General features: G+C 49.1%; 1 protein-coding gene across 5 annotated transcripts in view; it reads left to right on the forward strand.

Annotated features, from left to right (window-relative positions):
• Nucleotides 1-22373, forward strand: part of dpp6a (dipeptidyl-peptidase 6a) — a 116142-nt gene that overhangs the window by 61245 nt on the left and 32524 nt on the right. For 4 of the 5 annotated variants that reach the window (XM_029145876.3, XM_029145877.3, XM_029145878.3 and 1 more), the window contains one exon: nt 21421-21535. In XM_029145876.3, the coding sequence (XP_029001709.1) occupies nt 21421-21535 (115 nt within the window). Of the gene's footprint in view, nt 1-1306; nt 1579-21420; nt 21536-22373 lie in introns of those variants that run through there. The other variant, XM_029145875.3, reaches the window with a different exon arrangement.

Below are 22373 nucleotides of genomic sequence, written 5' to 3' on the forward strand. Positions count from 1 at the left end.
TAAACACACTCTGAATTTGTTGGGGAGAGTTGCTAATGTAATTCTGAGCCACAAGTGGCTGGTGGTGTGAACGCTGGGTGGCTTTATTTGGTGAGAACCGAGCAGCAGATGGTGCCGAGACGGATTTCTCCAACAACATCACTCAGTACTGTACAGTAGAGCTCAGTGTGTCGCAACTATCATTTTTAATATAATAGCTTGTAAATTATGGAGTTTTCAGTGCGTGTCTGTCAGCGTCTTAACAGTTTAGCGCCCGGAGAATAAACAAGAGTGGACATGAAACCTCCAGCAGAACCGGGATCGGGTCGGGCTCGACCGGTTGGGCTGAAGGGATAGTACACGCTCCACAAAGAGAGACATCGTGTTATTCTCAAGGTGAAATTTTAAGCATGCCACTGCAAATGCTGAAAACGACGGGAAAGATCAGCTGGGTCAAACTATTTGACCGGAACTGACACAATATCTCTTCTTTCCTTTGGGGCCCGGCATTTTTTTACAGGGCTTCCTGTCCGCTGTGCTCTACTGGTCACATATTGCAACACTGAGCACATTCATGTGGGATTCCAAGGTAATTGACTTCACCGGGCTGCCACCTGATTTTAATTAACGGCGTAATACATTCAGTTGCAAATGTGCAATATAAAGAGTCAAACAGGAGACTAAGGTTGTAATTAGCATTAAGGATATCTCCCAGCAAATCAAAGTAAATCATTTCCTGGCAGTGTTTAACGAGGATTGTACAACACTTGTAGATGTAACTAATTGAACAGGCCCCTGAATAGGAGTTTGCTTCCTCAACGCAAGGGAGCGATTCCAGTTCTGCTGCACTAGAAGCTGCTCTCCTCGCTGTCTTCTTCCAGAAAGCAGCGGTTCCATCCATCATTATCCGGGCAGCTTATCCTGGTGGGTTCACCCTAGTTTACATACACTATGTTTATATTTGCTTACATTACATTCATGCCCTTTAGTGACTGGGACCTATCACTAATGCATGTGTGCAGCAGAGCATCAGTGCTTGTTGTTACATTAGGGAAGCCATGTGATGCTGAGAGTGCTGCAGGAAAACTGGACCAGCCAAGTTCAGAGCAAGAGCTCAGAAATGATGTTTTACTTTGTAACAAATGTGAGTAACCAATCAATTTTTGATTCGGTGCGTGATAGGGGCCGTGTCAGAATGTCCTGGGTGCAAATGAATACTTCATGAGCTTGTGAATATAGTATTAAAGTTTCAGCACATAATTTCATTCTGCATGTTTAATTGCGGGCAGGCGCGCCTGTGCGCGTGTGCGCGTGTGCGCGCCTGTGGAATATTGAATATCTCACACGGAGCCCCGCATCGGGCGCTTAAAGGAGAGATACGCCGCCCCCCAGCCCACCCCCCTCTCCGCTGTCTCCACCTCTTCGCTTTTGCTCGCACTGAATGTATTTTTTGCCTTTTCTCGTCCTTCCGCCACTTGTTATTTCGCACCTCGTCCGCTGCAAACGCAACAGCAGTCGCTCCCGCTGTGGCTGTGGGGAATCATGACCACGGCGAAGGAAGGCAACGCACCGTCGAAAGCGGCTCAGCAGCAAGACCAGGTACCGACGATCGCTCCTATTAATATCCACATTAACCTGTGTCTCCCTGCGCTCAACGGCGAACACTTGCGTATTTGCATGCGGCGCTGCGGGGACTTTTTCTGACACCTTGAAATAGTGCGTTGGGGGGAAAGAAATCAAATCCATTCGTCTGCGGTGCGGATGATGGGCGTTTGCGCCCGGAGTCAAGTGGACGCGGTCGCCGGCGTGGTTCTGTCCCGTCAGTTCATCACGAGCGGAGGGTTTTACAGCCTCGTGCTCGGCTGCGCTCATCACTCTCGATGCGGCGATAATTATTCAACGACTTTACGCGCGAGAGGCGACGAGCCGCGCGTGCTTCGCCCCGGCGCGCTTCACCTTGCAGCAGGACGCAGATCGGCTCAATTAGCGCAACTTGAGTCGAAGGCCCGAGAAAGTGCTGCGCGTGCGTGTGGTTCTGGTTCTGGTTCCGGTCTCCCGCTTTCGGTCATCCTGCTGGCGACGCGTTTGTTCCGTTCTGCCCGGTTGGACGGTTGGAGGTTCGGCCGCTGCGCTGTTGCATGCTGGTGCGGTGCAGGGGCTCGAGTCCGTCGATGATGGAGCATTTGTGGAGCCAGGATGTTTGGTATTTATTCTATAATCAGCTAATAGTCTGTTCTTTGTTATTGGCAGAACTGACGAACATGAACACCTGTGTTATTGAACAGACGCAGTGATTGTGTTTTAAACCTATAAATAGGAAAATGAACTTTTTCCCTGTTTTAGTCTGGTGTTTTCATCCGCCTCTCCCAGAATAAACTTTAATTTTAAAATCCCACTGTCCACATCGGTGGACTGTAAGTTGACGTGGCATCTGTCAGTGCCAGCGTCCAGCTGCGCGCTGCACCTGTCTAAAGATGACAGACAGGGTGAAGGGGACAGGTGGCTTCATCCTGCCAGGCACACAACCCCCCCTGCTGTGATGTGGGCAGCCGCTCAGTCACACCCTCCCAGGGAACACTTCCAGCCCCACCGTGCACATTTTCCACGACTAGTCGACAACGGGTTCTGAAATCATTATTTATTGAAAAATAAATGGCACAATGTTTGCTTTTTCCAGCATCTCGAGCGTAAGGATTTCCTGTTTTTTAACCACCTTGCTTCATTATAAGCCTGAATATCTCTGAAGTTTAGGGAACTGTAAAAATGTAATCAGAATTCAAGGTGACTCCAAATTGCTGCTGTCGTTTCGACCTCCGCATCACTGGCAAAAATGTATCAATGTATCAAAGTGATCAAACAATTTTACTTTTAATAATAAAAGGAATCTACAGATGAATTAGAATGAAGCTTCAGTATCAGACCTGTAAAGGATCATCCTTCACCGTTCATTCTTGGCTTTCTTGCCTTTGATTGAGCTGCTTTAGGTGTCTGCAGTACTGTATTGATTTTGGGAATTTAGAGCAAATATTAAAACGAATACCTGACAAAACGCAACCTCGTTGTAATTACTGACTAGATTAGAGACCTGCTGAGGCTGAAGCACCAGCAAGTGGTAAATGGTGGCTGTCAGCGGATTCTTCTGGAGCATGAAGTTCCTGGAAAAAAATTGATTCCCGAGATGTTGAGTCGTCGCAGCGGCCGCGTGAGGACGCGCGCACACTGCATCAGCTGGACGCAGGGACATGCAGCCGCTCTGATTACGTGAGGTCCTGTTGTGGCCTCCTGATTGATGGTCTGCTAGCAAAGCTTATGGTCCAGGGACAGAGGACGGAGATAGAGGGCAGCTCACCAGCCACAACAGCCCTCTAGTAATCAAGCCGCCGCGGCCCAAGGAGAGCGTCGCACCACAAACACTCATTACCGCAACGGGGTGAAGGTTCTGAACGTGCGAAAGGTCAACTTGGGGTGGGGGCAGTAATGCACTCGCGGAGGCACAGGACACTTTGGACTAATTTGGAGCTAAAGTAGCACTTTTCTGTCATCAAAACACACTTGTCTTTGGGTAATTGCAAAGTCAGGGCAGTAACGCGGCAATCTGGAGTCGAGGGATGACTCCAGCGCGGACGCCTCCTCCATCCAGACCAATCGCCCGCCGCTTACGCGCCGCCTTCCACTTTCCCTGTGACTCATGAACTCTCCAAGCTTTAGTGGGTAATGCATCCTAAGAGAGCGCTGAGGCGCCGGCTCTGCCCTGTCAGAGTTGAATTTGCAGCGATGCATACGAGCGGAGCAGTGAAGGCGAGGGAGCCAGAACTTTAGATCGTATCATCAGGATAGTGGAGTGGGGGAGTTCAGACTCCCAGAGTCCAGGAGAGGAGCTGAATCACAGGCAAATGGGAGGAAGGTACTGTGGGGCTTCGCTCGTACTCACTCTTTTATTAGAGCCACGTCTCATACATATAATATCATTTGATGCCCAAATGTGATTTGAACCAGTTGATGAATTTGGAGACTTGTTTTTTTTTGAAAATTGCAAATCTAAAATGAGCCTCTTCAAATAAGGTCGTCTCCACTTCTGCCACTGTTGCTGTGACATTGGAAGAGATAACATCAATGTCGATCAATCGTCCTCCGGGTGAGTTTAGCGTTCCAGCGCTCTCACAGCCGTCCAGCCAAACCGGTGGGAGACTCCACCAAACATCCTGCATGGGAGAAACCCACAGCGACCCGACTCCTGTTTGGATTTGTGTCATTATATGTGCCAGACGGTGCAGCCAGTAGATATCATCTAAGTGATCTGGACGTGCTCAATGTCATTTTAATCTTGAGGTTTCGGAGGATGTGCTCTTGTCAAGTATTGACAAAATGCTGTTTATTTGAAACTGCGCCTGTCTGCTGTTAGCTGATAAATTCGAGCGTAAAACTCGGAGACGCTCACATGAAAGTCAAACCAAATATCGACATGTGGGGAAAAGTCAGACAGGAAGCAGCTTTTTAGGTGGTAAAAGGTTTAAATATTGCAGTATTGATTATGTCTGACCTCATTTTTGTGTTTATTTTCTTTATTTCTTTACATAAAGATAAGAAGTAGGTTTTTAATCATCCGTGTTTTGTTTCATCCACGTCGCTGCGGTGGAGCTGCTGCCTCGCTGGCCTGCTGATGAATAGCTTAAGTGATAAGTGATTAAACAGATGTTAATTAAAGTAGCAACTTGTGCACAAAACACAGCGGGGCAGAGGAATCACGTGCACGGCACCTGCTTCTGTTTGCACAGACCCGCTGCAGACGGCGCCACGCGTGCAGGCGCCCGTTTACACGCTGATGCATCTGTTCGTATGATGTCGACATGCGCAGGGGTCGAAGGGTCACTGTCGCGCGTCAGACCGACCGACGGGCGTGAGACTCAGCGACGCGTCAAATACGGCGATGGGTCCGACGTGACCGGAGGACGTGCCGTGAAGTCTGTGGGAGTGTAGAAGCGGAGAACGACATTTGAATGGAAGTTCTGGCCACTCGGCTTCCGTCGGCTGAGACGCCGTTTACCTGCAGGTTTCATTCTCACCTGTGATTTCAAAGATCGTATATTTTAATAGATGGAAGTCTTAGATGGAAGCTATAGCGACGCTAGCCCCACAGGTGGAACGGATGATGTGTTTACAGAAGCGTGAGCTCTGGCGGGTTGATCGTGAAAGCGGAGGCTGGGATTAGACGTTTCTGAGCCTGATCTCGGTTAGTTTTTACCGCTGCAAAATTATAATCACAGCGGCACATTTAGCATCCAGAGTCCATCGCTCTGGCACCTGTGAGCTCGTTGCACCCAGCGACGCGTCAGCAGAGTCACAATCACTGACAGTGTGGGTTTGAGAGCGCCTCGGCTTCCGCTCTCCGGTGACGATTGATTTCCGTAACGGTTTCATTTCTGGAGCTTCTGTCGTCATATTTCCAGGTCCGTCTCTGAGCTCTCAATCACGTCTGCTTGTTTCCTACTCGCTGTCATGCTGTAATGTTACACCTGTTCACTCCAGCCTCCTCTTAATGAGAGCGATAAGATGCAAAGCGAAAACTGATGAGGTGATTCACTTTTGGAAGGTAAATGGATAATGGACCAATTCCTCCTGTTTGCTTAGTGCCCTTGACTGATATGAGGAGGGGATGGAAGATGGATCTGGAGGAGAATTGGCCGCCCCTAATGTTTGTGCCATAGTTCATCTTAAGGGCAATTATGAACAATTGAGCCGTGATGTTGGGGTCTGAAATGGAGATTAGAGTGTGGATTGCCAGGCAGGCACTAGGGCGATTCATCATGATTGTTGTCGTGATTTAAATGTTCCGCGCAGGAACGGCTGATAGCATAGAAGGAGGTGGGCGCTTTAATACAGCAATAAATATTCAGCGTTCGGCGCAACGGTCAAAGTAAATGTCATGACAAACCTCCATCTCACTAATAGTCGGTGTAGACATCAGGTGCATGTGTGTGTGTGTGTGTGTGTGTGTGTGTGTGTGTGTGTGTGTGTGTGTGTGTGTGTGTGTGTGTGTGTGTGTGTAGGTGTGTGTGTGTGTGTGTGTGGTCTCTAAGCCGTGTGTGAAACTCGCTCATTTAGGAAAAGGTCGACATGTTTCCTGTCAGGTGTGTTTTAACAAAAACTTTTCCCTTCTTTGTTGTATTCTAATTACGTCTCCAAGGTGCAGGAGTGTGCTCCGCATACACGCGTGCAGCTCCTCATAACACAGCGTTGTGTTCTACTTCAGCCCGAGTGGCCGTCTATGAAGGAATTTGAAATTGTGGAGAATTTTCAAGCTGTAAAGCGCTTCTTATTAGTTTCTACTTCTGTCAGACAGGATGAACCACGTCCCACCTGTCTCTGCACGAACAGGTTGCATTCTGTGACACAGGCTCCACCGTTCCTCTTCTTCTGGGTTAAATTAAAAGCAGGTAAATAAGCTGAATGTGCTTTGTTTGCGCGGCGGCTCCGGCGAGTCGTTCCTCAGACTGTCAGGAGGGCAGATCATGGCATATCTGCGTGTAAAGTCTAAATGAAGGCCTTTGTATTCCTGTCTTCGTTTGCGTGTTTATCTGTGCCTCGCTTCGCTCTGTTCGACTCGTGTTTTCTGGCCTTATCGACCCGCTGTAATTAGGGGCCCAGAGCTGCGGTGCAGGAAGGCGATCAGCAGCCGCCATGTTCTGCCGAGCCTCTAATTGAAACGCGGAGCCTCGCCGGGGCTCGCCGTCGGCCGCGCTCGGGCCCCGCTGTCGCCTCGGCGCCGGTGACAAACATTCAGAGGAGCGAGCGCCAGTCACGAACGATAAGCAGGTAATTGCCTGTGGACTCGGCTGCGAATCAGGAGGAGCCGGGGCGCCAGCTTGCCTGGACACGCTGCCAGGGGTTGTTTGTGCCAGTGTCGTGGGAGTGTGACGGCGCGCGGTGATACACGCAGATGAGGTGGGCTTGGAGTACCATTAGCTTTGTCTTATTTAAGCTCCGGTGCCACTCTGTCCTTTAATGCCTGCTTTAGGCTCGGAAAAGTCAAGGAGGAGTTTGGAACAACTCTGCGCGACCCAAATTGCCAGATGAGCCCGGCGAGGCGGCCCGCGGAGCCACGCGGCGGGCCGAAGGCTGTGGCCGGAACCGGGCATCTGGCTGCTCGGCCTGGCACCGGCCCGGAGGAGTGAGCTTGTTTCTCCAGTCAGCCAGCCAGTGTTCCCGCTGACATTTATCGCTCCCAGCCTTTAGTGTTATTGTTATGGCTGCGGTCGTTCCCGCTGCCGCCGGCCGCTGACGGCGCTCCAAATCGACCGGCTTGAGAATTTTAATGTGACAGCTCATCACATTATGACGACGGGAGCGTGGAAGGCGGCGGGCTGCAATATCGCCCTCGTCGTCCGTGTGACAGTCGCGCTGTCAGCTCCGTCCGCCCGCGTTCATCCCACTCGCGCGTCTTAGTCCGGGCGCAGGAGAGTGGGTCAGAGGCGCCGGCGTCGACCTCCACGCTCAAAATATTGGCAGCACTTACATGTCTCCTCAGCGGCGTTTAGCGCCCCGGCCCGAAATACTGACTTCCATCGTGACATTTGCTGGACACACTCCAAACGCCCCGCGGCCGTCTGGTTTCCATGGCGACGCTGCCGCTGCCTGTGCGGCGCCGTACAAAGGACGGCGCAGATTAAAACTGACAAAGTGAGTGCGGGGGAAAAATAATATTGGTCATTAATTGCGTTGCCGTCTTGTTTATGCATTTCCTTTGTTAACTAGCGCCTGAAATTGAATCAAATGCTCATCTAATGTGTTTCTCATTCTGGGACATGAGCGCGCAGCCCTAATTTCAGAGCGTTCCAGCAAACGAGCATCCGACTTTGTTCAAACATCAAACACCACAGGAAGCATGATTGAGGCTTTTGATTTAGCTATTGTTCTGCTGATATGAAAATGTGGTACATCGGCACTTTGCTGCACACAGGGTGCTAATTACTCCACAAAGTCTGCCCTCCACTCATTTTAAAGGTTTTTTTCATAATCGATTCATTCCAGTGCCGTAGTTCATAACCCAACTCAACGGGTTTTTCCAGTTCCACACAGTTTCCTTGTTTAAAACGGTAAAATGACGCACATCGTCAATTACTGTATAAACGTGATCACCCCGATTCATTTGCATTATACAACCAGACCAAAGCACCACACAGTTTAAAGTAGCATTTACGCAGCGTGATCAAATCTGTCTTCTTTAACAGCCTGGAGATTAGAAATCCACAGTCCCCGACTTGGCGCTGCACACTTTATTATTTAATTCTACTAGTCCTTCGGGCGCTGTCAGTTGCCGCTGAATTATAAGCTCTCCCCCTGCTTATGCTGGTGAAATACTGGGCCTCCACTGCTCAGTCATTTACTATCATTCCAGGGAAGAACAAGAAAGAGAAGCGACACTTCCGGCTAATCTTTGGATCTGAATGACGCTGGGTGAGTTGTCACTGACCACTCGCTGTCTTGTGGCTGATAAGATATTAAATTAAGAGTGACTCCCCTGTGAGTAGAGAACACGTCTCTTTTGAAGTTACTGGTGTTTGGGGCCTCGGGGGTCTCACTATGAAACCATTTGTATAATTTAGATTTTCATTTAATTGTTTCGACGTCTTCTGTGATCTTAAACATTTGATTCACAGTCATGACCAACTTTCCTGAGTAAGTAATGAGCCCGTCCAGATTGCTGCTAGTAGAGAAAGGAAACGCACGTGACCGTTGACTAATCCGTTAGCTCAGTGCTAACACAAAACAGGATTTACTATGAACACGCTAAGGCAAAAATATGGTTAAAACCCACTGCAACACCTGTTTGTATTGTGACGAGGTTTGGACTGGAGCCCTGCGTCTGGAGAGGAAACCGTTCAGCGGCTTCAGTGAGTCAACGTCATCCAAGAGAGGCCAAAGAACATGTTGAAAATCAATTTCATCGCACGGAAAATGTGTTTGTTGTCGCAAAGCAAACACTGGCAAAGTGCATTAGAGCGCATTAGTGCATTAAGCACATTGAACAGCTCTGCCCATGTGTTCACACGCGCTGAAAGCACAAAGAGGCCGTGCCAACGATTTTCAATGGAGCTTTAAAACACCTCCTCTAAATCCATGTTCCTCGCGCCGCTGCAGTTTCAGCGAGTGGCCGTAACTTTCAAGTGTGCTCTAAATCGCCGGCGTGCGACGGCGCCCGCGTGGCCGCGCTCCGAAGCGGGCCGCAGCCGGCGGTGACGCGAACGAGGAGCCGCGGCGCAGTGTGAGTCACAGCTGTTGATGCCGGGCTTTAATGACATCGCTCCGTTCCGGCGCCCAAAGGGAACGCGGAGCGTGACGCGTTCCACGCCGACAAACGCGCGCCTTCCCGTTCTCCCGTCTCCCCCGCCGTCCCCGCGAGCGTGGCCTCAGAGCTATCGGTGACAGCCAGGCTCCAGGTTTGATGTGAACATGGTGGTAATACCCCGGTGCTTTCATCTCCCCCGTTTGCAAATACGGCTGTACGCGTGTCGGAGCAGGATCCACCTGTAGAATGAAATGCAACCCAGTACAGTAGCAAAGCAGAACACTGCAAAGTTAAATTAGTATAAGATGCAAACTTCATACATCTGAACGTTAGCATTGTCAGTTTTCTTGACATCTGCCTTCATGTCAGTGGTGGTAATATAGAATAGTTACAGTATTTCTCTACTCTCAGCTGAGAGCGTCCAGAAGCTTAACCACAGCCTGAGAAAGTTTCCCTGGTAAAGCTTATTAAGTCCCGGGTGAGTCTGTGCTGATCGCACTCAGGATGAACCCACAGATACAGATAACAAGTGTTGGGTTTTAATAGGTTCTCCACGTATCAGCAGCGGTAGCGAAGCCGTGCAGCCACAATTACCTTCTTATTTATAGACATTTGTTGGGAACTGGGCATTTTGTTGTTCTACAGAATATGATGTGTTTTTTTTGAGGCTCTACCTAAAGTGTCCAGCTGTTCCTCTTGTGCTGGTTGTCGTACCTGGATAAACATTTCATTCTGCAGCACTTTGTGTCAAACGGCGCGGCGAGCGACTCTCAAATGAAGCGGTCCACCAGAAGCCGTGCTTGTTCTAACCTTATCAGGCCTCCCGGCAGCATTAGGGCTCACGGTGGCGTCGTCGGACGATAAGCCCCAACAGTGCAGGGAGTCGGGCTGTCTCAGTCCACCCCACATATCAGAACGGGGTCACTGCTTTACTGCCTGGGGATTCTTATTGGACAGTAATAGTGTCTGAGATACCCAGCAGGTGCCTGAATAAACCCTCTAATAGAGCAATTATTCTCAAACAAAAGGTCACCTCAGGCGTGACAACAGGCCCGGAAATCAATAAAGCTCCCAATTACGACTGGAGCGCCGGGCCTATATTTGGTCTCCCTCCGCCCGCTGTCCCGGAGAAGATCCGATTTCATGGCCACCTCGTTCCCTCAGTGCGTCTTCGAGATTAAGTTACCAAATTTTATTTCACGACTTTTTGCTTTGCCCACTTAAAAAGCGCATAAATCACCGAGGCCCCGTCTGAAACCGTCCCCTTGCCAACAGACGCCCAGGTCGCCAAGAAGCCTTTACGACCGGGACCTGGAGAATGAATAGGGGAGGTGACTCCGAGCACCTGGGCATGTTGCACCACTCTCCTGCTGCAGAAGCCAGCTCCCTGAACACACCCGATCAACAGGTACAGTGGACCAGGAACCAGGAGTGGACCCCCTGCTGTCAAAGGATGGTTTGTGGAGTGGCTGCTTGGACAAGCAGCAGTTATGCGTAGTTGTTTATACAGCACCTCGCTTCAGTTTCTAAAACCCAGTCGACAGCTATCTCGCACAGGCCTAATCCATCTTTATGAGATCTGTGTTGTCTTTTGTGCGTTCGTGAAAAAGCGCCTTGTTCCTCTCGGACGACTTTGACGGCTGGTTGACAACTTCCCGATAAGTAGCTGCCTGCTCACAAAGAACATTAGAATGGATTTAAAGGTTCATATCCACACGGTTCAGTCTTTGTATTGGATTCTACAGGGAACAACCTAATTAATTATTACATGTGTGGATTACATATGACTCCTACAGCCTGACTGTTCTCTGGTTATCAGTGTGTCATCACTATGACCTCTCTGCTGGAAGCATGGTAACAGTGCAATGAAGTAATTAGATGACAAATTGAAAAAGCATCGTAGTAGCTCTACCCTCAAGTAATTGACACATACTATTGACTCTGTGCCGTTTGCTTTCTGCATGAACACAAACCTTGTTAACCTTTTTTTTCTGTGAATATTGACATGAACAATACGCCTGGCTGCCTACAATCCCCATCAACTCACACACACACAAACTCCATCTCTCTCTCTCTCTCTCTCTCTCTCTCTCTCTCTCTCTCTCACCAGTGTTCCTTCCTTAACCATTATCACCCAACACCTTCAATTCACGGCGACCTCTCAATTGTGGTCTGACCTTCTGCTACTCACTTTACTGTAGTCAAGAGGCAGAAGAGAAGCAGAGTCACACGCCTCAGTCCAATGACAAGCAACACTTGGATTTCTTCGAATACGTTCTTGAGCTAATAGTATAGTATTCATCTGTTCGATTTGTGCTGGAGAGCAGAAAATGCTTTGGTGATGAAATAAATTAGAAATATAATTAAAAAATTCAGCTTGGTGTGAAGTCATTACGTGACAAGGTCATGGTTCAGGTTAAGAACAGCACCATAGTGACCTTTGACCTTAACATCAGGTCCTTTTGCACAGGAAGTTTATAATTACTTGCAATGCAGTAAACACCTCCCATAGAATGGAAGCAGCCATGTTTAACCTCCTCACAGTCGCCTGTCAGCCTTCTCATCCAACTTTGACTGTTTCCTCCTATAACGAACTCTTTAATTTGCAGCTTAAACAAATGGCCTCTGCATTTCTTTTCAAGGTGAGGTTTCGCATCCCTGACTGATAGACACATTGCTCTCATTAGGAGGAGATTGACCAGCTGTTACCGCTCTCAGATTTGACGCGCTCACTGGGGCTAATGCATATATTTCTCTTGTGTCTCACAGTGTTGCTGGAGACGCAGCATCGACCTTTTCCTTCCATTGTAGCTTGACAGGAGAGAAAACTGCTCCCCGCTCATTAGGAAGGAGAGCACTTTCTCTGGGCTATTTTAAGGTGGAGGCAGCGGTGAGGAAGGCAAAGGGAGCAGGTGGTGGAGGGATGAGAGGGAGACGCTGAGGAAGGGGCAGACGAGGCATGTTTTGCTTTACTGAAAAATCAATTGAGCTTTGATTTTGTTCCACATTATTCTTGATGATATTACAAAAAAAAAACACAGCTTCCTGCAGTGTGAAACGCTTTAGCTGTGCGGGTTTATTAGTACTTTCTCATGCTTGTGTGGTTGTTCATGGAGCCTTGAAATGCACTGAGGTCAGACTGATGGTACTGAGCAGGATTTTGTGTATGTGGGTGGGCTTAAAGTTACTATATACAGCATGAGACACCTGCAGGCGTCAACAGAACCTCACTCATTGGATCCATTAAAGCGGTGCCAGGTAAACTCCATCATCTGCATCTGGTCAGCTCTCCTGCCTCACCGACAGCCCTCGAATCTCGTCATTCCGCTTCGTTATCTGTGGCCCACCGAGCGTGTCCGTCACAGCCGACTGTCTCCTCCCCGACCGTTTTGGCCCTGTGATGCGTTCAGGATCACCGGCTGCTTCGTTGGTGGTTGTTTGAGAATTACCCTTATATCAGTGCGTTCTCCTTGCCAGTAATTGTCTGCTTGGCAACTGAAATGCCTGACTGGAATTGAAATGTCAGGCTGTGTTTGTGAGGAGCGTATGCAGACGAGTGTGTGATTATTATGACGCTTTAATTGTCCTCAGTGGTGTGATACACTGAGTTATGCTTAATGCAAAGCGAGGGCCTGTTGATTCCACCCTGGCGTCTATTTTTACTCTAAAAATAATTTTTATTAATGCATCTCTTTTTCTCACATACAGAAATTCTATTCTAGGGTGTTGAGGTTTTTATGAAATTATAAATGAGCTGCTTTGCTGTAATTTTTAAGTCAAGGTAGCATTTTAATTGCTACCTTGTACATGCGTACAGAGTCCCATCATTTTTTACTTTTATGCACATTAGATGTGTTTCAGAGTGACGAGTAACTTGAGCGAGGTTTTAAATTGCTGGCATAACTCTGTCCGGGTTTTATGAAGGGGGGTCACCGCTGGTGAGAGCTGTAGCTGGAGGCATTGCCTTTCCGCGTGCGTCCACTCATATCCCGGGAACGCCTGCAGGGACTGTCCCCAGCCCTGCTCCAACGTCCACCTGGACTGGAGGTGGAGCTCATTAGATTTTGGCGGTGGACAGGCGAGGTCACTGACCTCACGTCCATCCCATTGTTGTACTGGGGAAGCCCGAAGGGAATTTCATTATGCCCGGTTCCCATGTCAGCGTGGGGTGGACTAATTAGAATATAAATCTAAACAGACGTGCGTTTAAACTCCACCATGACTGAGAGACGCTGAACCAACGGAGCAATAGCTTTAACTTGCTGTAGTTTACCGATGAGCTGCGTAGACAAACAAAAGATTAAGCAGCGCTTGTTAATATCAGCAGATTGATTTTTACATGCTTACTTTTATTTTTATATGCTTCTGCTCCGTCAAACACCAAACGCCTGCTTCTCCCTCATGCACCATCCTGAGCTCAGCAGGATTGTGCATCAGGATTGAGGCAGCAGAGTATTTAGAAATATTTTTGCAACTGAAACGTACAAAGAATATAAATAGACAGAGGGATTGGATTTTGCTGCGAGGAGTGGTTTGAGAAGTTTCTGTGGATTTCTTTTTTTTCTGCCTTGGAAACTTCCAAACTGTGAATCCAGTGCCTCGATTCTCTGTGTTCCCTGCGAAAGACCAAACTACAAATTTATAAGCAGCCGGTGCAGCTACCGTTTCACGTCTACAGGGATTGTTCAGGGTTCACAACAGGGATGTGTTCTTAGTAAAACAGGCTTTTTGTTATTTGTCTGTTCCAGGAAGATCAAAGGAAGATTATCAAGGAGGAATTTTGACGTGTTTGTTGTATCACACAACCCTTTTTGCCTGGTGGTAGCAGTAAGCGTGCTCTGCTCTCATTCCCCTCAGTTGGTCAGGTTCATGCCCCAAAAGCTCAATGAGCTGTCTGCCTTCAAACCGCATGTATCTTTTGACACCGAGGGAGCCGGCATCTCTGAAAGCCCCGCTGGCACTCAGCAACCGGCCAGTTCCTGCATGTGTTACTGCTTTCCAGCGATGCCTGCTGTTTTCAAGTTTTGCATTTAGAATTGCACCCAAGGAACAGCGTGCACTTTAGAAAACTTGCAGACAACAAAGTATTGTTCGAATATTATATTTATGCTGTTGTTTATCCGGCTATAGCCACTTATTGCACATTATATTTGTGTTTTAATTGTCTCCATAGCGTCTGTTAGCAACTTAAAGTAGATAATGAGGCCAGTATGAAGTCCAGCCGACTAGCGCAATAAAAAACAGATGCAAGTGTAAACAACTGCTGTTTTATGTCTAAGCAAAGTTTAGCAAAAACTTGTTTTAAACAGCAAAGAGCCAAGTTTCCTGGTGGCTTCAGTCTGGCCACACAGCAAACTGTAATCCGATTCCACAGGGGCCAGAATCCACAATGAAATCTGTGGATTTTATACAGTAACGTCTGAATTTGCTGGTGTTGGATCTTTGACCAGTAATTATCCCGGCTGCTGTCATCCGCAGACTCTGTGGGTCAGTTATAGGTCACAAGGGCTTATAGAAACTTGTCTTGGTGCAGGAACACGAGGAATACGAATGCAGCACGGGAGAGCTATAGGCACAGAGCAAAGGGCAGCGCTACAAAGACACACTGGCTGCAGAAAAAGCACTTTAGACTTTTATGTGCATTCACGCTGGGTCTGAGTGCAGAAGGCTGTAATCTCAGCTGACTGTCATTTCAGTCACGCATGCGGCGCACACCCGCGCCATCCAGCACTTACACCTGTATTGAATTAGGGTTTGTGCAAGATGGAGCTACAGGGAGAAGTGACTGCTGAACACAAAAGCCTTAACCAGCAGATATCAAATAAATATGGTCCTGAAGGCGCCTTTTAAACCACTCGCCGGCCGCTCTTACATGCTAAGCACACTCGGCCGTTTTCGGTGGAGGAGCATAAACAATTGGGTTGCGGCAGTAACAACAGGTGGCCACGGAGAGGGCAAGCAGTGAATTATTTTTGAGCCTTTGACAGTGTTTCCATGGAAACGCACCAAAAGGCCAGACAAACAAAGTAAATGGATGAATGGCAACGCCTTGTGTACGCACTGCAGTACCTGGAGAATTCATTCCGGGGTTTGAGATATTGCAAATGTCTTTTTTTTTCTGTTTTTGTTTTTGTTTCCAGCTTTATGGAAAATCCTCGTGTGTGTTTGAACGTCCACTGGGCCCCAGTCGCCAGGGAACTGTGGTGTAGCTATGGTAGATGAAAGCGCCCATCAGTAGTGGCTGACCCCAAGTATCCTTTATTTCTGCTGCAAAATTGAATTGGGAGCAGGTTATTTAGAAAAAAAAAGTTTTTCAGAAATGGACTCCTCTTAACTTTGGGACGTTTTCATCACGAGGGCACTTCAGCCCAGCATTATGCCAATGATAAGAGGCTGGAAGGCTATTCTTTCAACATCGGTGTTCATATTCTGTCGGAGGAAGCGATAAAAACAGCAGGCCAGAATACATTAGTCTGGGTAAACATCAACAGGAGCAGCAGCCTCTTTTTATTAGACCCCTGTGCCTGGAAGCAGTGGCTAGTGGAACATTTCATTTCCAGGAAGCAAGTGCGTCTGCCGGTGCATATTGTTTCCATGACTGCAATTTATTTTGCCGGAGTGGCGCGACAAGTGTATGTTATAGAATGAAGGCTGATAGATAAGAACAATAGGAACGATACTTTTCAATTCTTAATGTTCCCGAGGAATGCGGCGCACGCTGGTGCCGGCGTCTGGCCGCGGTGAATACCAATTGGCCTGGGTGTGGGCCAAGGGGACGAGGCGCGTTCTGCAGTGAGACCTTCCCAGCAGCCCTCCTCCCCGCTCCCCCCGCTCCACTTACTGTTTGTATTCCTCCCCACGCTCCTTCTCCACAGCGGCTCCCGTGACTTTCTGTTTAGCAGCTGGAAAGTTTCCACACCCAAACACTTGCTATTTGACAATGTCAAGTGAGCGTGTGTCGCACAAAGTCGGCTCAGAATCCCTGAGCGGGAACACACAGGACTTCCTGCCTCACCCTTCATCTTCAGTGGATTTAAAACACATGACAGACGCCTAATAATGTGAAATAAGGTAACGGTGAGTTGACAGTGAGTGTAGAACTAGAAGACACGTCCTTATCTCCAAACGACTGGAGCCGGCCCTGCAGGGAAGGCTTTTGGTTTGTTGAATAGAGATATAATTAATGGTTATTTCTGGCACAATGCACTAATTTAATTTAAATCAAGACCACGGCAACTGAACCTGAGTAGCTTTGCCTGTTAGTATGGAAAAACAATGCAGCCACTGATTATATTTCCTAATGTGCCTGGGTTTTGTATTATTATGCTTTTATATGTTTTTTTTCTTTATTCATGGACCTCATCCATTGTTTGTGATTGTTCAGGCACTGGAGCACCTCCTCGTCTCACAGTTTGTACAACTAAACTGAAGTGGACACGAGAATAAACCGCTAATTATGCAATAAATAATAAATTCTGTCCACATTCTACTGTCAACAGATTTAATGAACGTGTTGGGAGGACATTAGCAGAATGAGGCCTGTGGTGGAGTTTTATTCCTGGGCCAGAACTGATTTCCCTTCTAACCTGGAAGATGCTGAAAAACTGTGATGGCAGTGCTATTGACTGCAGCTGCACAGCTGATTTTACAGTTTGTCACTGACAGCACACGCGGGTCCTAATTAAGTCTGAGGTCTGGGACTCGGGAGCGGAGTCAGCGCTTCACATCACACACATCTTCGGCTAATTCTGTGCTACCCTGGATGGTTTCCCAGAGATGCCTTTGAATAGAGGCCTGTCATTAAAGCAGCGGAACGTAACAGGCTCATGATCATATTCTAACTGGTCTAAGCAGGTCATTGCCCAACTTCGCAGTGCTTCAGCTTTGGCGTTTTGAAGTTCATAGATAGAGGTAAACCTTTGATTCAGCCGAGCCGCGGTTCCATTTTCTGGCTGCCTCCCTCGACAGATGTGCAGATGCACGGTGAAAGGTGATGAAATGAGGAGCAACCCGGCTTGTGTCCCGCGCGCTCCTTGTTCGCGTGCTGAAAGCGACAACGTGGAAATTGCGCTTATGCATTATACATAAAACAGGAAAGACTCACGGCTCACGCCCGCGCTCGCTCCTTTAGCCCTGTCACAACGCACGTTCCCCCCGAGCAGAGGAGCTCAGCCTCCGGAGGATGCGATAAAAACTCTGATCGCGCCCACTCTGTTTCCATGGAGACCAGGAGAAATAATACAGACGAGATGTGATTAATTGCCTCGACGTAATGTGCACTTGCATATGGAAGGGCGTTTCTTCTGTGGGTGCATCAGAAATCATATATTTCCACCGTAGCACCATGTGATGAATCAATTTCCAGTTCTGGAAATATTTTGGTTATATGCAAATTGTGTCAAAAGGTGCGTTGTGCAACATAAGAGACGCTCCTGCCGCGTTGTGATTGGTCGGGGCCTCATCCGCCGGCACCGGGTTTCTGCTGTGCTCCACAGAGATGTGATTCAGTGCAGAGAGGGGTCAGCTGTCAGTGGCAGCCCTCACAGCATCCGGCTAATGGACTGGAAGAGAATCACTGGCAAATCAAACACACCAGGCGGAAGGAGCTCGACAGCAATCTGGCCAGTTGGAAATGAGCTCTCGTGTCGCGGGTAAAACATAAAAAGAAACACGAAGGCCTGTTTAGGTGCGTCCCCCATCACTGCACCTCGTCCTGCAGCTGGACGCGTCTTCCAGCGCAGAGCGCGAGGAGCAGCTTGGTTTTTAGAGTCTTTCATTCAAAGATTTAAAGTGTGTGCGAGACAAAATCCATCCGCGCTTTAAAGCACTTAAACAATACATGCGGATCGGGGTTTTAGATTAATCTGCTCGTCTTCCTGCTGGAATGGAGTCTGTGTGAGGACGGTGAAGGCAGCACAGGGTCTAAACCCTCTGTTTGGGGATTAGACTCTGATACGGGCGCAGCTGAAACAGTGGGAAACGACACCTCTCCTCCACATTTAAATGAAACGTTAAATGAAATCGTTTTAACGTTCTCTCTGCACGTCGGCCTCCGTCGCTGGGCCTCGTTTAAAGGCATTAAGGGGCCAAACGCTCCGTGATGAACGTGTCCCCGCGGCCGTTAGCGCCTCGCGCCGCCGAACACCGGACCTCGTCGCGCGGAGCGGCGTCGCTCTAATTGTTTGACGACTCGCATCTGTTGCTGAGCAGCGCGAACGCGAGAGGTCACGGCCTCCATCCGCTCAGCGTCTGAGGCGTCGGGGAGCAGGTTGGAGCGACTCGCTCCGCGTGTCCATCTGTCTGGACGAAAAGCGCCAATTAACATGATATCGGATGAAGGTTGAATGCAGGCCGACTCACTGGACTGGCTCCGCTCAGCAGGCGAGTGCAGCTTCAGTAACATGAATCTGTGTGGTTTCAAGTCCTTTGTGTCCGTGGAGCTGATTCGGATGGAGCAGGTTCTCCTCGTCCCATCCACCAGCCTCATGTCGGTTCTGTGAAGATGAATTAACCCTTTGTTGAGCCTGGACGGCGTTGAGCCTCCGCCTCCTGGAGTCCGGACCACTCAGATGTAGAACCGTAGCTTCGTGTTCCGTGACCTGTCTGTACATCTGCCCTGCTTCACACTCTCCGGTCTGTGTGTGCTCCGCCGATTTCAGCATGACACACACTGCGAGGTTGAAAACACCAGCATGTTGTTTTTAGTGGGCTTTGGACCTGGAGGGACGCAGCGTCCCTTTTTTATTCATATCCTCTCCTTCCTTCATGTTTGGGTCATGCTTGGAGCGCTGTGTCGGCGAGCGCTCCTGCTGCCTGCTGATGTGTTATTCCTCCTCTCCTCCTCCTCCTCCTCCTCCTCCCAGACAATCTTCCCTCCGTCTCTCCTGTGCCATAGTCACTTATAATTACCCTTTCATTACTTTAGCTCGTAAGGTGTAGCTAATTAATCTAATAATTATTCTAATCACAGGTCGCGGGGCATGAGCAGGAGGGTTAGGAAGGGTTGGCACCTTTATCCGGGATGAAAACTCGATTACGCCGCCTCAGCAGAGCAGCGCCGCAGGCTCGTGGCGGGACGCTGGCCCGCGGGCCCCGGCCGGGCCGAGCACGCGCTCCGTTATCACGCAGAACACGAGGCTCCCGCTTCGACGGGGAGGTGCTGCGGCAGATAACGGCGGCCGCCTTGTCTCCATTGTGCGTCTATAAAAGTGGAAAGGTCACAAATTTTCTGATAATGTCGTCGTTCCAACCACAACCGGAAAGGCTGAGTGAATTTAAAGGTACATTTTTCACCTGGAAATGAGTTGTTGAAGATACACTGCGTGATTTAATGCTCCACTGAGCAGCTGTGTTGATTCTTGTAGAACAGATAATGGAACAAAATTGCACGGATGTTTCGATGAGACCCTCACCTTGACAAAATTGCTTTTGCTACACAACGTCAGTAACGTTGAAGCCCGGCTACAGAGACGTAGCTGCAGTTACTATACAGCCGCCATTTGCATAGCACACATAATAGACATTCGTTGCTTTGCATGCTGGGAGGGTTTGTGTCCTCCCGGTTCCTCACAGTCTGCGTTCGCCTCCACTTTGCTCCCTCTCCTCTCCTGTAAATCCCCCTCCGTCACACGCCGACTCCACCACCGCAGCCGTCAGCGCTGGGGTTCGTGCCGGCGTCTGATCAAATCCGCGGCAGGATCTTTTCCAGATGATTCTACAAATAGACGGCTCGCGTCTGTGTGCGCAAGCGTGTCGCAGATTTTCTGCTCCCACTTGGCACATTCAGGAGAAGGACTTTACAAATATCGCACCTTCACGGGCAGAGCAGAAAAAAACTATTATTAATTTGTTCAGTATCAAGATCTTACAGTTCTCATCAAGTCATAGTTAACGGCATGATCTGGTTAAATCCAAGTCTCTCTCTCCCGTCACATCAGATCATCCGTCTCCCTCTGTTCCACGTCTTCCTCTCACTTTCCTTTCACCTCCTTTCTGCAGGCTTCATCCTCAGTACTTCTCCTAAAGCTTATTTGCCACAAACCCGTCTTGGTTCAGTTCATCCTGGAAATATCTGCCATTTTGTAAAGGGTTAATGTCGGCATTTTAGCCAGAAGGAGTCTAAATGTGTGGCAGAATAATGCATATTAATGATTACCTTTACCTTGAGCTCATATCTGAGATAAATAATCGCAGCTCGTCGTGTTCCAGACTGCGTAGACACATTCAGCATATTAATGGCTGAGCCTTTTATCGGCGGTTCTGCTGGAGGTGCCGGACCTCGTGGCCGTCGCCTTAATGGCCGTACAGTTTCTACCCGGTTCTGTTTTAATGGCTGGAGGTAATAAGCAGCCTGGTAAACAGTCCCTGCGCTCTTATCTGCAGGCTAATGACGTCTTGGGCTCTTTTCAATTAAGGTGGGAACAAGGTCACTAAAAGGTTTGTTTCAGAGCTCAGCCATTCAGATTCATTAGCGGCCGACGGCGGCTTTATTAATAACGCAGCGCAGGTCCCTGCAGCGCGGCTCCTGCATTTGTCCCTTTATCCACTTTAAACCAATGAAGCCTATTAATCGCCTGCTAACGCTGTGGGATTCTGGTCGGGTTCCGTTTGTCTGTCGCTGTTTAACTTGTCACTTCTCTTAACTTTAAAGTTTCCTATTTAAAAATACATAAATCCAACGAGTTAAATTCTGTCTGTACGGGCCTCTCCCAAAATAAAAGGCTTCTCATAACTCAGGCCCGTGTTACCGGCTCCTCTCTGCTGTCAAGCGTGCAATTCACCAACGTGTCACGGGCTCCATTTTTATCTGTCACATTCGCTTGCGGTTGATGGCCGCTGATGCTCGGCTTATTAAGGATTCTCCCCCCTCCTCCCCCCTCCTCCTCCTCCTCCCCCTGCTGCTGCTGCTGCATCTCCTTGAGCGCCAAGAAACTGCGACTCACGTTCGTCCTTGACTGGCATCTTTTCTCTCCATGAGTTTGCCATTTATGCCTCCGACTCCTTTGTTTCCTTTGGTGTCTTGTATAAATCCGTTGTATCTGTCTTTTGCCCGTCAAAGTTCTTTCCACCGGTTATTTGCTCATTTCCTCTGGCCACGGTCTTTTTTCGCCGGTTCTGACCATGTCTTTTCTCCTCCTCTCCGTCTCTCCCTGTAGGAGCTGGTGGGCAGCAACCCTCCGCAGAGGAACTGGAAGGGAATAGCGATTGCCCTCCTTGTCATTCTGGTCATCTGCTCGCTGATCGTCACCTCCGTCATCTTGTTGACACCAGGTACATGGCACAGGACGCGAGTGGGGGGGGGGGGTACTCTGCATGGACGAGCTCATTAGCTTTCACAATCAGTCCTGCGTGTGCCTTTTATACATGTTGTCCACTCCATGCAGGTTCACAATTAGTTTCATCCACAGCCACATTTAGGACTTCAAGGCATCTGAGGATTAAGGTTTTAGTCTGACTCACCTTCAGGTTTATTATGATTTAGGTAGATCATCTGTTTATATCCTTCCTCATGTCCTTTCTGGCTTTCATCCGCTGCCGGAGTCTTATCAGTCACTGCCACCGCCAGTGTGTGGGTGCTGCAATTCAGTGACAATGACAGTGATCGCGGCGCTTGTTTATGATCTTCTGTCGCACATAATTGCGGGAAGCGCCCGGCGGGGTGCCGGGGGCGTGGTGGCAACGCGGGGTCAGCGGCCGCGGAGGGAATTTACTGCTGCGTTTTTCTACATAATCCTCGGTGATCTGACAGGTGTCGGGGGGGGCGTGTGATCAGCACCGACCTCGGCGCAGCAGCAGGTGTCGGGGCAGAAGGGCTCAAAACGCCTTCTCACCTCCGGGCGGTGACCTGCTCGCGTCCCGGGGTGCTTTGTTATGCACTCGGATAAACTGCGGCTTTTCCGCCGCTTTCAGAACGCGGCCGGTGGGACCGAGGCGAGAAGCGGAGGCCGGGCAGGTGGCGTTCACCCTAATTGTCCCTCCGTCTCTCCTGTGCCATCTCCTGTGCCGTCCCTGCGTTGACCACGCAGGGACGGTTCTGCTCCAAGTGGCAAAACCAGCCCGGTCTTTGAATCTGAGCTGCCACCTCCAGCCTTCTCCCCAACAGAGCCTT

This window comes from Betta splendens, chromosome 4, assembly GCF_900634795.4.
Source record: "Betta splendens chromosome 4, fBetSpl5.4, whole genome shotgun sequence".
Classification (NCBI taxonomy): domain Eukaryota; kingdom Metazoa; phylum Chordata; class Actinopteri; order Anabantiformes; family Osphronemidae; genus Betta; species Betta splendens.